At 42.2% G+C, this 16,092-nt stretch overlaps 1 protein-coding gene across 2 annotated transcripts in view; it reads left to right on the forward strand.

The window, feature by feature from the left end:
• LOC106562212 (DNA-binding protein RFX7) overlaps positions 1-16,092 on the forward strand; it is a 42,516-nt gene that overhangs the window by 1,447 nt on the left and 24,977 nt on the right. For both annotated transcript variants that reach the window (XM_014126926.2, XM_014126924.2), the window contains exon 2: positions 14,387-14,420. In XM_014126926.2, the coding sequence (XP_013982401.2) occupies positions 14,387-14,420 (34 nt within the window). The remainder of the gene's footprint in view (positions 1-14,386; positions 14,421-16,092) is intronic.

Consider the following 16,092-nt stretch of genomic DNA (forward strand, 5'->3'; position numbering starts at 1 on the left):
TATAGAAACTCCCTACATGAATTATGAAGTATGATAAGGAACCATAATATGTTAATAGATGTGGTTTTCTTTTTGCATTTGAACTGTTGTTGACTGATGTTTCAGATAATCAGACTTAAATGTTCATTGTCTAACTTTATACCACCCTTTATGTGGTGCACATTCATTCAGAACCGACTTGTGATTTGTCTTGGTTGCAATATTGTGTAAATAGTTTTAGATTATATATAGTGACATGTCAGGAACTGAAGCACACAGACTGTTTGTCTGTCAAATTACAACATTGGGAAAGTCATGACTGGCACTTTTTTTTTATAACATTTTATAATATAATGGGCATCATATGAAAAATATAGAACCACTTAGGTAACATGTAACCTTAGCCTAGTCATAAATTGCAAAATGCCACCCCCTAGGCTTATGTTAATCATCGGAAAATACGCTACAGTATATTTGTTGATTTTCTGCACAGTAATCTGCTGTAAAGCCAGTGCTAACCTTAAACCAGTATGAAGGAATGCGGCTCAGGATGACATGGATCCATACGTGGAATGTCAATACATTGACTTGACGTTTTATGGTCAACATCAGAAATTGTTATGGAATAGGCCAAATGCATTTAAAACATGGAAATATTTGTTTTGCGTCTTCCTTTTTTATTACAGGGGAAGTGTTGGAACTAACTCCCTTTATGAGATGACAAACTAATGTAGTAGTATTTTGAAATACCATGGAAGATTTTGTAATGGCCATTTCCATGTTATAGGACCCATGAACACCAACATGTGAAGTTCATAGGAGCACATCAAATGTGGTGTCAAATGAAGGTTGAGTCTATATATTTTAAATTAAGGCATATAGCTTTTTTAAAAACTATTTTCCATCCTAAATTTAGTAATAAGCAATGCCTTTGATTTCAGGTCAAACAAAGGGGTCTTAGAAAACAACATGTATTTCTATTTATTTTTTTAACCTGTTATTTAACTAGGCAAGTCAGTTAAGAACAAATTCTTATTTACAATGATGGCCTACCCAGGCCAAACCCTCCCCTAACCCGGGTGTCTGCCATAAGTCTTAAAAGCTATTAGAATAACATTAAAACACAATATTGTTGAAGTTAAGACCCTTGCCAACTAATAGCAACATTTTGTATTTAATTTTGCTGAAATTATTTGCCTTCTGTAAGTTTAAGAAATATTGCCTAGTGACTTGTCATTCTTTTACAAAAAAACCACACATATTTAAAATGTCATTCTGTTACAAAATCTGTAACAGAATGACTGAAAAATCAATAACAGAATGACTGCAATTGAATTGGCTACAATGGGAAATGATAGTAGTCACAAACCACAGTTGGCTCAACTGCTACTGTCCTTCCTTCCACTGGCATACTGTTATGTTCAGCTCAAAATTGTGAAAAGTCTAGACAACCCCTCTCTCTTTCACTCTTTCTCTCCAGTTAATGTCATCTCCCCTGGCTCTTACTGACACCTACATAATGAGCCCCCTCTGTTTCCATTTACTGTAACCAGCGTCCTCAACCACTGAGCACCGGACGTGCATGAACGTTGAAAAGTAGATGAATTTTAGACATCTGTTTCACAAGTTTAGACCGCACGTTGCAGTACAGTAAAGTCGAGTCTATATCAATACAAAACAGCACTGTACAGAGATTAAAGCATACTAGAGTACAGTATAATGTACTGAACGATACTCTACCGTACTTTACTGTGCTCTACTATGATGTCCAAACTTGAGACTTATATGATTGGTTCAGATTTCGTCTGGTCCGTACCAGCCAAATGTGGTCTTGTTTGGGGGGAGCATATTGGCTATTATTCAAATATGGAAAATAATACCCAAACATGCGAAGGAGGATATTGCATTTTTATACCTTTTTGTCTACCTGTTCAAGATACATCGCAATGAATACATCACATATCCATAATTATTAGGGATGTGCATCTTTCCGTTTCAAGACGAGTCGATACACTATATATACAAAAGTATCTAGATACATATGTGGACTAGAGGTCAACCGATTAATCGTAATGGCCGATTAATTACGGCCGATTTCAAGTTTTCATAACAATCGGAAATAGGTATTTTTGGATGCCGATTTTTATTTATACATTTTTTTTTTATATATATATATATATATCTTTTTTTTTTTTTTTTTTTAGACCTTTATTTAACTAGGCAAGTCAGTTAAGAACACATTCTTATTTTCAATAACGGCCTAGGAACGGTGGGTTAACTGCCTTGTTCAGGGGCAGAACGACAGATTTTTACCATGTCAGCTTGGGGATTCAATCTTGCAACCTTAGCTCTAACCACCTGCTTTACATTGCACTCCACGAGGAGCCTGCCTGTTACGCGAATGCAGTAAGAAGCCAAGGTAAGTTGCTAGCTAGCATTAAACTTATCTTATAAAAAAACAATCAATCATAATCACTAGTTAACTACACATGGTTGATGATATTACTAGTTTATCTAGCCTGTCCTGCGTTGCATATAATCGCTTAGGTACACGTTGTTCCAACCATAAACATCAATGCCTTTCTTAAAATGTAATGTAATGTTAAAATCAATACACAAGTGTAAATATTTTTAAACCTGCATATTTAGTTAATATTGCCTGCTAACATGAATTTCTTTTAACTAGGGAAAATGTGTCACTTCTCTTGCAAACAGAGTCAGGGTATATGCAGCAGTTTCGGCCGCCTGGCTCGTTGCGAACTGTGAAGACTATTTCTTCCTAACAAAGACAGCCGACTTCGCCAAACGGGGGATGATTTAACAAAAGCGCATTTTGCGAAAAAAGCACAATCGTTGCACGACCATACCTAACCATAAACATCAATGCCTTTCTTAAAATCAATACACAGAAGTATATGTTTTTAAACCTGCATATTTAGCTAAAAGAAATCCAGGTTAGCAGGCAATATTAACCAGGTGAAATTGTGTCATTTTGCGTTCATTGCACGCAAAGTCAAGGTATATGCAACAGTTTGGGCCGCCTGGCTCGTTGCGAACTAATTTGCCAGAATTTTACGTAATTATGACAACATTGAAGGTTGTGCAATGTAACAGGAATATTTAGACGTAGGGATGCCACCCGTTAGATAAAATACGGAACGGTTCCGTATTTCACTGACAGGAAAAACATTTTGTATTCGAGATGATAGTTTCCAGATTCGACCATATTAATGACCTAAGGCTCGTATTTCTGTGTGTTATAATTAAGTCTATGGAGAAAAAAAAGTTTTATTTACCTCAAATCTGAAATCCTCAACAGAAACTAGCCAGAGGTTAGCCAGTTCACTGTTAGCCACTGGCTAACGTTGGAGTTCAGCTAGCCACGGTTAGCAGTCATCAGCTATCCCTTAGCTCGAAAAGCTATTGCCAGTTTTGTACAGCGCGACTCAGACCAGAGCATACCGGACCTATTTTCTCTCCATATCCCCGGATTTCTACCGCAGGCTCTGGACATCTACACCTGGATCTTGCAGCTAGCTAGCTGCTACCCGAGTGACTATTGGCTAACGTCGGTCCCGGAGCTAACATCAATTATTCCGGAGCTAGCCAGCTGAAGAGTTCCATCAGCCACTCCTGGGCTACAATCACCTATCCGGACCCGTTTTACTGCCGATGCGGAGCCCCATCCGGCCTTCACGACTGGACTACTGACGTTATCTGCCCGAGGGAGTTATCCAGCTGGCCCCTCCGTCGCGACGTAACCTGAACGCCCATCTGCGGCCTGCTAATCGTTAGTTGTCTTATCGGCTGCTATTGGATTAGGTCTATCGGACAATTTTCTTGGGCCACTATAACTATTTTGCCAATTGGACTGGTACACCCTACCACATAGAACCCCACTAATCTACAGACGGAAACGCATGAGGTGGCTAAATACAGACCTCCCTCCATCTTCTGCCAGCTTGCTACCTATGATCCGGCTAGCTGTCTGAATCTCACGGGACCCTTATGATCACTCGGCTAAGCATGCCTCTCCTTAATGTCAATATGGCTTGTCCATTTCTGTTCTGGTTAGTGTTTATTGGCTTATTTCACTGTAGAGCCTCTAGCCCTGCTCATTATACCTTATCCAACCTTTCAGTTCCACCACCTACACATGCTATGACATCTTCTGGTTTCAATTATGTTTCTAGAGACAATATCTCTCTCATCATCACTCAATGCCTAGGTTTACCTCCACTGTATTCACATCCTACCATACCTTTGTCTGTACATTATATCTTGAAGCTATTTTATCGCCCCCAGAAACCTGCTCCTTTTACTCTCTATTCTGGACGTCAAAGACGACCAATTCTCATAGCTTTTAGCCGTACCCTTATCCTGCTGCTCCTCTGTTCCTCTGGTGATGTAGAGGTGAATCCAGGCCCTGCAGTGCCTAGCTCCACTCCTATTCCCCAGGCGCCCTCTTTTGATGACTTCTGTAACCGTAATAGCCTTGGTTTCATGCATGTTAACATTAGAAGCCTTCTCCCTAAGTTTGTTTTATTCACTGCTTTAGCACACTCTGCCAACCCGGATGTCCTAGCCGTGTCTGAATCCTGGCTTAGGAAGTCCACCAAAAACTCTGAAATCTTCATCCCTAGCTACAACATTTTCAGACAAGATAGAATGGCCAAAGAGGGCGGTGTTGCAATCTACTGCAGAGAGAGCCTGCAGAGTTCTGTCCTACTATACAGGTCTGTACCCAAACAATTTGAACTTCTACTTTTAAAAATCCATCTCTCTAAAAACAAGTCTCTCACCGTTGCCGCCTGCTATAGACCACCCTCTGCCCCCAGCTGTGCTCTGGACACCATATGTGAACTGATTGCCCCCCATCTATCTTCAGAGCTCGTGCTGCTAGGTGACCTGAACTGTGACATGCTTAACACCCCAGCCATCCTACAATCTAAGCTTGATGCCCTCAATCGCGCACAAATTATCAATGAACCTACCAGGTACCACCCCAAAGCCGTAAACACGGGTACCCTCATAGATATCATCCTAACCAACTTGCCCTCTAAATACACCTCTGCTGTTTTCAACCAAGATCTCACCGATCATTGCCTGCATCCGGTCAGCGGTCAAACGACCTCCACTCATCACTGTCAAACGCTCCCTGAAACATTTCAGCGAGCAAGCCTTTCTAATCGACCTGGCCCAGGTATCCTGGAAGGATATTGACCTCATCCCTTCAGTAGAGGATGCCTGGTTATTATTTCTTTTATTCCTTCCTCACCATCTTAAATAAGCATGCCTCATTCAAGATATTTAGAACCAGGAACAGATATAGCCCTTTGTTCTCTCCAGACCTGACTGCCCTTAACCAACACAAAAACATCCTGTTGCGTTCTGCATTAGCATCGAACAGTCCCCGTGATGTGCAACTTTTCAGGGAAGTTAGAAACCAATATACACAGGCAGTTAGAAAAGCCAAGGCTAGCTTTTTCAAGCAGAAATTTGCTTCCTGCAAAGTCCATGGAGAATAACAACACCTCCTCCCAGCTACCCACTGCACTGAGGATAGGAAACTCTGTCACCTCCGATAAATCCACTATAATTGAGAATTTCAATAAACATTTTTCTACAGCTGGCCATGCTTTCCGCCTGGCTACCCCTACCGCGGTCAACAGCACTGCACCCCCCACAGCTACTCACTCAAGCCTTCCCCATTTCTCCTTCTGCCAAATCCAGTCAGCTGATGTTCTGAAAGAGCTGCAAAATCTGGACCCCTACAAATCAGCCGTGCTAGACAATCTGGACCCTTTCTTTCTAAAATTATCTGCCGAAATGGTTGCAACCCCTATTACTAGCCTGTTCAACCTCTCTTTCGTGTCGTCTGAGATTCCAAAAGATTGGAAAGCAGCTGCTGTCATCCCCCTCTTCAAAGGAGGGGAAACTCTTGACCCAAACTGCTACAGACCTATATCTATCCTACCTTGCCTTTCTAAGGTCTTCGAAAGCCAAGTCAACAAACAAATTACCGAACATTTCGAATCCCACCGCACCTTCTCCGCTATGCAATCTGGTTTCAGAGCTGGTCATGGGTGCACCTCAGCCACGCTCAAGGTCCTAAACGATATCGTAACCGCCATCGATAAGAAACAATACTGTGCTGCCGTATTCATTGACCTGGCCAAGGCTTTCGACTCTGTCAATCACCACATCCTCATCGGCAGACTCAATAGCCTTGGTTTCTCAAATGATTGCCTCGCCTGGTTCACCAACTACTTCTCTGATAGAGTTCAATGTGTCAAATCGGAGGGCCTGTTGTCCGGGCCTCTGGTAGTCTCTAAGGGGGTGCCACAGGGTTCAATTCTTGGGCCAACTCTTTTCTCTGTATACATCAATGATGTCACTCTTGCTGCTGGTGAGTCTCTGATCCACCTCTACACAGACGACACCATTCTGTGTACTTCTGGCCCTTCTTTGGACACTGTGTTAACTACCCTCCAGACGAGCCTCAATGCCATACAACTCTCCTTCCGTGGCCTCCAACTGCTCTTAAATACAAGCAAAACTAAATGCATGCTCTTCAACCGATCACTGCCCGCACCTGCCCACCCGTCCAGCATCACTACTCTGGACGGTTCTTACTTAGAATATGTGGACAACTACAAATACCTAGGTGTCTGGTTAGACTGTAAGCTCTCCTTCCAGACTCACATCAAACATCTCCAATCCAAAGTTAAATCTAGAATTGGCTTCCTATTTCGCAACAAAGCATCCTTCACTCATGCTGCTAAACATACCCTCGTAAAACTGACCATCCTACCGATCCTCGACTTCGGCAATGTCATTTACAAAATAGCCTCCAATACCCTACTCAATAAACTGGATGCAGCCTATCATAGCGCCATCCGTTTTGTCACCAAAGCCCCATATACTACCCACCACTGCGACCTGTACGCTCTCGTTGGCTGGCCCTCGCTTCATACTCGTCGCCAAACCCACTGGCTCCAGGTCATCTACAAGACCCTGCTAGGTAAAGTCCCCCCTTATCTCTGCTCACTGATCACCAAAGCAGCACCCACCTATAGCATGTGCTCCAGCAGGAGTATCTCTCTGGTCACCCCCAAAGCCAATTCCTCCTTTGGCCGTCTCTCCTTCCAGTTCTCCGCTGCCAATGACTGGAACGAACTACAAAAATCTCTGAAACTGGAAACACTTATCTCCCTCACTAGCTTTAAGCACCAGCTGTCAGAGCAGCTCACAGATCACTGCACCTGTACATAGCCCATCTATAATTTAGCCCTAACAACTACCTCTTCCCCTACTGTATTTATTTATTTATTTATTTATTTATTTTTTTGGTCCTTTGCACCCCATTATTTCTACTTTGCACTTTCTTCCACTACAAATCTACCATTCCAGTGTTTTACTTGCTATATTGTATTTACTTTGCCACCATGGCCTTTTTTGCCTTTACCTCCCTTATCTCACCTCATTTGCTCACATTGTACATAGACTTATTTTTCTACTGTATTATTGACTGTATGTTTGTTTTACTCCATGTGTAACTCTGTGTTGTTGTATGTGTCGAACTGCTTTGCTTTATCTTGGCCAGGTCGCAATTGTAAATGAGAACTTGTTCTCAACTTGCCTACCTGGTTAAATAAAGGTGGAAAATCATAATCGGTCGACCTCTAATGTGGACACCCCTTCAAATTAGTGGATTCGGCTATTTCAGCCACACCCGTTGCTGCCATGTGTATAAAATAGAGCACACAGCCATGCAATCTCCATAGATAAACATTGGCAGTAGAATGGCCTTTACTGAAGAGCTCAGTGGCTTTCAACGTGGCACTGTCATAGGATGCCACCTTTCCAACAAGTCAGTTCGTCAAATTTCTGCCCTGCTAATGCTGCCCCGGTCAACTGTGAATTACTGTTATTGAGAAGTGGAAATGTTTAGAAGCAACAACGGCACAGCCGCCAAGTGGTAGGCCACACAAGCTCACAGAACAGGTTCAGAATAGGCCCCTTAGTTCCAGTGAAGGGAAATCTTAACGCTACTGCATACAATGACATTATAGACAATTCTGTGCTTCCAACTTTGTGGCAGCAGTTTGGGGAAGGCCCTTTCCTCTTTCACCATGACAATTCCCCTGTGCACAAGGCGAAGTCTACAGTCGTGGCCAAAAGTTTTGAGAATGACACAAATATACATTTTCACAAAGTTTGCTGCTTCAGTGTCTTTAGATATTTTTGTCAGATGTTACTATGGAATACTGAAGTATAATTACAAGTGTCAAAGGCTTTTATTGACAATTACATGAAATTGATGCAAAGAGTCAATATTTGCGCTGTTGACCCTTCTTTTTCAAGACCTCTGCAACGCCCTGGCATGCTGTCAATTAACTTCTGGGCCACATCCTGACTGATGGCAGCCCATTCTTGCATAATCAATGCTTGGAGTTTGTCAGAATTTGTGGATTTTTGTTTGTCCACCCGCCTCTTGAGGATTGACCACAAGTTCTCAATGGGATTAAGTTCTGGGGAGTTTCCTGGACATGGACCCAAAATATCGATGTTTCGTTCCCCGAGCAACTTAGTTATCACTTTTGCCTTATGGCAAGGTGCTCCATCATGTTTGAAAAGGCATTGTTCATCACCAAACTGTTCCTGGATGGTTGGGAGAAGTTGCTCTCGGAGAATGTGTTGGTACCATTCTTTATTCATGGATGTGTTCTTAGGCAAAATTGTGAGTGAGCCCACTCCCTTTCCTGAGAAGCAACCCCACACATGAATGGTCTCAGGATGCTTTACTGTTGGCATGACACAGGACTGATGGTAGCTCTCACCTTGTCTTCTCCGGACAAGCTTTTTTCTGGATGCCCCAAACAATCGGAAAGGGGATTCATCAGAGAAAATGGACTTTACCCCAATCCTCAGCAGTCCAATCCCTGTACCTTTTTCAGAATATCAGTCTGTCCCTGATGCTTTTCCTGGAGAGAAGTGGCTTCTTTGCTGCCCTTGACACCAGGCCATCCTCCAAAAGTCTTTGCCTCGCTGTGCGTGCATATGCACTCACACCTGCCTGCTGCCATTCCTGAGCAAGCCCTGTACCGGTGGTGCCCCGATCCCGCAGCTGAATCAACTTTAGGAGACGGTCCTGGCTCTTTCTGGACTTTCTTGGGCGCCCTGAAGCCGTCTTCACAACAATTGAAGCGCTCTCCTTGAAGTTTGTTGATGATCCGATAAATGGTTGATTTAGGTGCAATCTTACTGGCAGCAATATCCTTGCCTGTGAAGCCCTTTTTGTGCAAAGCAATGATGATGGCACGTGTTTCCTTGCAGGTAACCATGGTTGACAGAGGAAGAACAATGATTCTAAGCCCCACCCTCCTTTTGAAGCTTCCAGTCTGTTATTTGAACTAGAAGTCGACCGATTATGATTTTTTTCAACGCCAATACCGATTTTATTTGAGGGCCAAAAAAACCCGATACCGATTAATCGGCCGTTTTTTTTAATTTATTTTGTAAATATTTTTTGGGGGGGGTTTTATGTTTTATTTTTTGTATTTTTTTAATGTATTTATAAAAAAAAGTAAATGTATTTATTTGTAATAATGACAATTACAACAATACGGAATGAACACTTATTTTAACTTAATATAATACATCAATAAAATCAATTTAGCCTCAAATAAATAATGAAACTTGTTCAATTTGGTTTAAATAATGCAAAAACAAAGTGTTGGAGAAGAAAGTAAAAGTGCAATATGTGCCATGTAAGAAAGCTAACATTTAAGTTCCTTGCTCAGAACATGAGAACATATGAAAGCTGGTGGTTCCTTTTAACATGACTTCAATATTCCCAGGTAAGAAGTTTTAGGTTGTAGTTATTATAGGAATTATAGGACTATTTCTCTCTATACGATTTGTATTTCATATACCTTTGACGATTGGATGTTTTTGTAGGCACTTTAGTATTGCCAGTGTAACAGTATAGCTTCCGTCCCTCTCCTCGCTCCTACCTGGGCTCGGACCAGGAACACATCGACAACAGCCACCCTCGAAGCAGCGTTACCCATGCAGAGCAAGGGGAACAACTACTCCAAGTCTCAGAGCGAGTGATGTTTGAAACGCTATTAGCGCGCACCCGCTAACTAGCTAGCCATTTCACATCGGTTACACCAGCCTAATCTCGGGGGTTGATAGGCTTGAAGTCATAAGCAGCGCAATGCTTGAGGAATTGCGAAGAGCTGCTTGCAAAATGCACAAAGGTGCTGTTTGAATGAATGCTTACGAGCCTGCTGCTGCCTACCATCGCTCTGTCAGACTGCTCTATCAAATATCAAATCATAGACTTAATTTTAACATAACACACAGAAATACGAGCTTTTGGTCATTAATATGATCGAATCCGGAAACTATCATCTCGAAAACAAATGTTTTTCCTTTCAGTGAAATACGGAACCGTTCTGTATTTTATCTAACGGGTGGCATCCCTAAGTCTAAATATTCCTGTTACATTGCACAACCTTCAATGTTATGTCATAATTATGTACAATTCTGGCAAATTGATTACGGCCTTTGTTAGGAATAAATGGACTTCACACAGTTCGCAATGAGCCAGGCGGCCCTAACTGCTGTATATACCCTGACTGCTTGCACGGAACGCAAGAGAAGTGACACATTCATGTTCGCAGGCAATATTAACTAAATATGCAGGTTTAAAAATATATACTTGTGTATTGATTTTAAAGAAAGACATTGATGTTTGTGGCTAGGTGCAACAACAGTGCTTTTTTTCGCAAATGCGCTTGTTAAATCATCACCCGTTTGTCAAAGTAGGCTGTGATTCGATGAGAAATTAACAGGCACCGCATCGATTATATGCAACGCAGGACACGTTAGATAAACTAGTAATATCATCAACCATGTGTAGTTAACTAGTGATTTATGTTAAGATTGATCGTTTTTTATAAGATAAGTTTAATGCTAGCTAGCAACTTACCTTGGCTTCTTGCTGCCCTCGCGTAACAGGTAGTCAGCCTGCCATGCAGGCTCCTCGTGGAGTGTAATGTAAGGCAGGTGGTTAGAGCGTTGGACTAGTAACCGGAAGGTTGCAAAAACGAATCCCCGAATCCCCCCTGAACAAGGCAGTTAACTCCCGTTCCTAGGCCGTCATTGAAAATAAGAATGTGTTCTTAATCTGACTTACCTAGTTAGATAAAGGTGTAATACATATATATATTTTTTTCAATTCGGGAAATCTGTGGCCAAAAATGCCGATTACCGATTGTTATGAAAACCTGAAATCGGCCTAAATTAATCGGCCATTCGGATTAATCGGTCGGCCTCTACTTTCAGCACCCGATGGCTTGTACTTGTTTTTTTTTTGTTGATTGAGCTGTACACCAAAATTCACTTAAGCCCATACTCACTGAGTTTTCACCAGCCATGAGACTGTCTGTGTCCTGAAAAAACCTCAGTGTGGGTAAATGGTGGCTTTCAACATTTGACTGACTCTGGAGTGGAGCGAAGGGATGTCATGTCTTTGGTGGTAGCTCTATTTAACAGTTGACCTACTGTCTTTAAACAACTGTGAAAGTTATGTTCGATCTGATTATAGTCCAATTGTCTACTTATGAACTGTAACTCCCAGTTTTAGTAGTGGGCTATATCTGCTCCACACTCAATTTGGTGGCTGTTCTGATGGTATGTCAGGCTTCAGTTTAAAAGATTCACCATCACCACTCTAGCAGAAGAATATGAGATCAGAGAGGTTCAGAGAGGCTCGCCGTTGGAGTGTCTCCCCACATTGATAATTCAGAATAGCACAGCTTTGGTGCTCCAGCCTTCCCCAGTGTCAGGCTACTGTCTGCGGTCGCTGAGGTTTAGAGGTGAATGTCAGGCAATCCAATTTCTCCCTGAACCGGCCATATTGAGGGAGGGTGGCAGACAGTGAGCAGCCAGGGCTGCCCCTTCCTGCCGGCTCTGACTGTTTACGTTCAATAGGGGGGAGTACAGGAGGGGCCAGCTGGTGGGGGGGGGGAGGAGAGTCTGCTCTGCTGCCTTTGGAAATCAGAGTGCTTTTCAGGAAAATACAATACACACAGTCCCTATTAATGTAACATTTTAGTGTTTATTATTTCATAAGATGTGAATTATTTGAACATGTCAGGTCATATTACCAGTTATCTTTTTCGGATGTTGATTTGTGTTTTGACTTAGGTTCTTATCTTTCTCAATGTTTCAGAATGATTTATTAAAAGGCTGAAATAAGACCTGTTTTGTGGTAGATGTAGGGACATTAGGTGATCATTCAAGGGTTTCTGAACTGGGTAACTAAGGGTAATTCAATACATGCAGCAGTTAGCTGCTTAGTGCAGAAAGGATTTTGTGAGACAAAATCCTGCAAATATATACAATCAATCATGTAAATCTCAAGCTGTGGCACTTGGTGCAGGCCACTAAATAAGCTAAAAGAATTAGATCAGACATGTTGAAGTTTACCTCAGTGACCTGGTGCAGCTTGGATATAGATGAATGAGGCCAACAGGCAGTGTGAGGGGGTTCATCACTCAGAGCTGAACTCCTCTACTGCCAGCCCATGGTTCAACAGGATGTGTTTAGAAACCAGACTTCCTCAGTCTCTACGTACGTACAGTCTCAACATAGGTACATTGCATGGCAATGGGTCCATGTTTCACATGAAAATCACCAAACTCAGAATTTAGGGACAGGGAGGGATGGCTTTTCTAGAGAAATACAAACTCAGACTCCACTCTGACCCACAGGAATGTTGTTTTCATTTTTTTTTTATTTTATTTTTTTAAATAAAAATGTCAGATGAATCTGTGCCATTTTTATACTGCAGTTTGATTTAACCCTAAACCCACTTTGTAATGCCAGTCATCAACATTATTGTGTACCCTGCCAAGTGAAGTTCTAGTCCAGACTAAGTGATTCTAGACAGAGCTTGTTAGGTCATGCTCAGTCAGGGGCTCTGTGTGACCAGAACTGGGGTATAATTGCTGCAGAACATTTTAAAACTGGAGTGATGTGCACTAAGGAGCCGGCAGGGAGAATCTAAATCCTGTCTTTCCCAATCCCCTCCCAGCTCCCCACAGCAACAATGACTTAACGAGGCGCTCTCTCGGTACCTGCCTGGCCTTACCTAGAAACAGCTTAATGAGAGGAACCTGGCAGACCTGCTTATTATCAACACTGAGAAATCCTGGCATCACCTAGTAACAGTCCATTAAAGCTTTACTTTCTGTCACAGCTAATAACAGTCTCCTGATTCTGACCTGCCCTGAGTAACCTAGTAACAGCCTGGTACCATATCACACAGCAACAACCTGACATCTGAACCTGACTTTTACTTTTACTTAACAAATAAGTAAGTCCTAGGTTCTGCCCCTTCATTGTAATAGATGATCAAATAGAAGCAGCCTGCCTCATTATGACCAGTTCTTGCATTGATTCGTAGTTGTATGAGAGCCAAGTTACCATCTCCTACTATGTTATCCAGGTAAACTGACTTGAAAGTGGGCTGTGCCACACAGAGAGGGATTTACCATGTGGTTCAATTGGAGAAGTGTCATGGACCACGCACCTCTTGAGCTGCAGAATGTGTAGCCACACACACATTGAGAGTGAGAGAAAGTGTTTTCAATTCTGCATCTCTCAATTAACCTTTTGAGTTGTTGTGGTTCACACCAATGTCTAGGCCTTGCCTCACGTGACATTTCTGAAAGCTATGGAGAGGAAATTGGGTCAATTCAGGCTATGGGAGTAGATGTGTGTTGTTTTTGAGTGGGCGGACTCAGCAAGGGGCCACGAGAATCTCTGACTGTAAAAGCATTAGCAGCCTCTTCGCTCACTTCACTGTGAGGAACTGTAGCAGGTTGTCTGTGAACGATTGTAACCAACAGTCAGTGAGTCCGTTTTCTCTATTTGATTTTAACTGTCTGTCTGAGAGAGACAGCATTTTAGGTCCTTTGACTAAAATGCTGTGGGATAAATTAATGATAGGTTGACTTTCCTTTCTGTGTTTCTAGCAGTATGATATTGCCTTGAGGTCAAGTCAGATTTTACAGTACTTTTTTATATGGATTAGGCCTAGATACCGGTTTGTACTGGATTGAAGTCCCCTCAATGACTGTCACGGACTTTCTGAGGGAGGTGTTATTAATAGGCGTTGAGTGCTATAGGACATTTATGTAGTGTCTGTCTCCATTTTTACATATGACAACGTGTTCCTGGGATATATTGGTTACGACCAGCGAGAAGCTGGTGGGAGGGTTGTCTCATGCCTTACGTTACAATGATTTATTAATACATCCGGTGTATGCATGGTGCTCACGTTACACTTGCGTCATACTAATTTGTCTTATGTTTCTCTTTTTTTCAGTAAATCTGTACAGTCAAAGGTGGACAATATTTTGGTGAGTCTTCCTTGTTATAAAGCCTTTAACCACAATGTATGCTCTGTTCACAATTGTTACACTTTCCCCCCCAATGTTTAAGGTTGGTTTTTGACTTGAATAAGGTAAGGTCAATTTTAGGTTTCTGAAATGTAATCTCTGGGCTTATCTCACCTCTTCGCCAGTGTAGTGAGACTATGTTAGAGAAGCAGCATTGCCATCTACTGTCTGTAGTATTTTAACAGGTGGTCCCATGTTTGACTTATTTATACCACACTTGATGTCAGAGCTGAAAGTAGCCCTGTTATGAAACAGCCATTGCTGACCATAAAATGCTGCTCAGTCCTGTTCAATGATCTCACTTAAACCACACTAACCCATTTAATCTTACTTAATGATTCTTATAGTTATACTACACAGTATTCGGCTCGTAATGGTCTCCAGAAGATGGGATGAAACACTCTACCTCTGTGCTTGGTGTTGTAACCAAACCAGTGGTCATGTCCCTTTGTCATCACCTCATCTTTTTAGACCTTGGTGTGTTTTTTCTCATAGGTTCTGGCCTTCAACTGAAATTCAGTCAACCCCGGTGTGATTGAACATACAGTATCATCTAAAGCCCAACTTGACATACTTGAACATAACTCATCTGCAGCACATGGCTTACCTGAAAGTTCAAGATGTTTACGTGTGTTCATGTGAGGATTTGGCCCTACGTGTACTGTAATTGAGCAAGTATAGAAATATTTAGCCTGTCAATAGAGATGGGTGCTATACAACACTGAGGTAAGATCCAGTGCATTGCGACCAGGAGAGGCAGGAGACTGAGCAGAGGTCAAGGCTACGCTAGTTACTCTGGGAAACCTGCTGTGTTTATTCAATATTGCAGGCTGGGCTTCAGCTTGTCAGAGGTACCTTACCAAGAGGTATGTTGAGGATAGACGGCTAGACCTGTCAAAGCAATCAAATCACCCACCACCACTGCCACATTGTAGCCTACGTTATGCACTCAGGTTACACGTATAAGGAGGTCAACGAGTGTTGTTTGTCCTCATTGACCTGCCTTGCCTCTCTCTCTTCCTCAGTGAAAGGGGACCCCAATCCCAGTGGTTAAAGTCCTGTTTCGTGTACTGTTAAGTGCCGAATCCAGAATCCCTGGAGCCCTAAAGTTTCACACAAATGTCCATGTTCGTGGCAGGTGCCAGAGTTAGCAATGCTCCAGTCAGCTCTCGTACTCCAGTCAGCTTTACGGTGCTAAATGTTGCAATCTCACACAATACCTTGCATCAGCTGCGCTCATTAAAGGTTAATGCCTTCAGTTGTATTCCACAAGGGTCTTGTGTTTTTCAATTCCGACAGACTTTGTTTTCTTTGCCTCTTAAGGATTTCTAGAGGACATGGGAAAGCAATAGCGTCTAATATTAACCCCTCTCCCTCCCTCTGTTTTCATTTACAGACTTTGAATGTGTAAGCGGTGGTGATAAGTAGAACACACATCAATAATGAAACTTGTGTTGATACACTGTGGTTGTTTCCTGCCTCAGACTGTGTCTTATGGAGATGTGAGAGTGGTCTCTGGGGAGAGGTGGCTGTTTTTAGTCTTTCAGTGGAGTAACCCATCTCTGTGTGTATTGAATCACTAATGTCCAGCCCACGCTCCACTAGTAATGTCTTAGTAATATTACTAGTCTTC

Source organism: Salmo salar, chromosome ssa11 (assembly GCF_905237065.1).
Source record: "Salmo salar chromosome ssa11, Ssal_v3.1, whole genome shotgun sequence".
In the NCBI taxonomy this organism is placed as follows: Eukaryota; Metazoa; Chordata; class Actinopteri; order Salmoniformes; family Salmonidae; genus Salmo; species Salmo salar.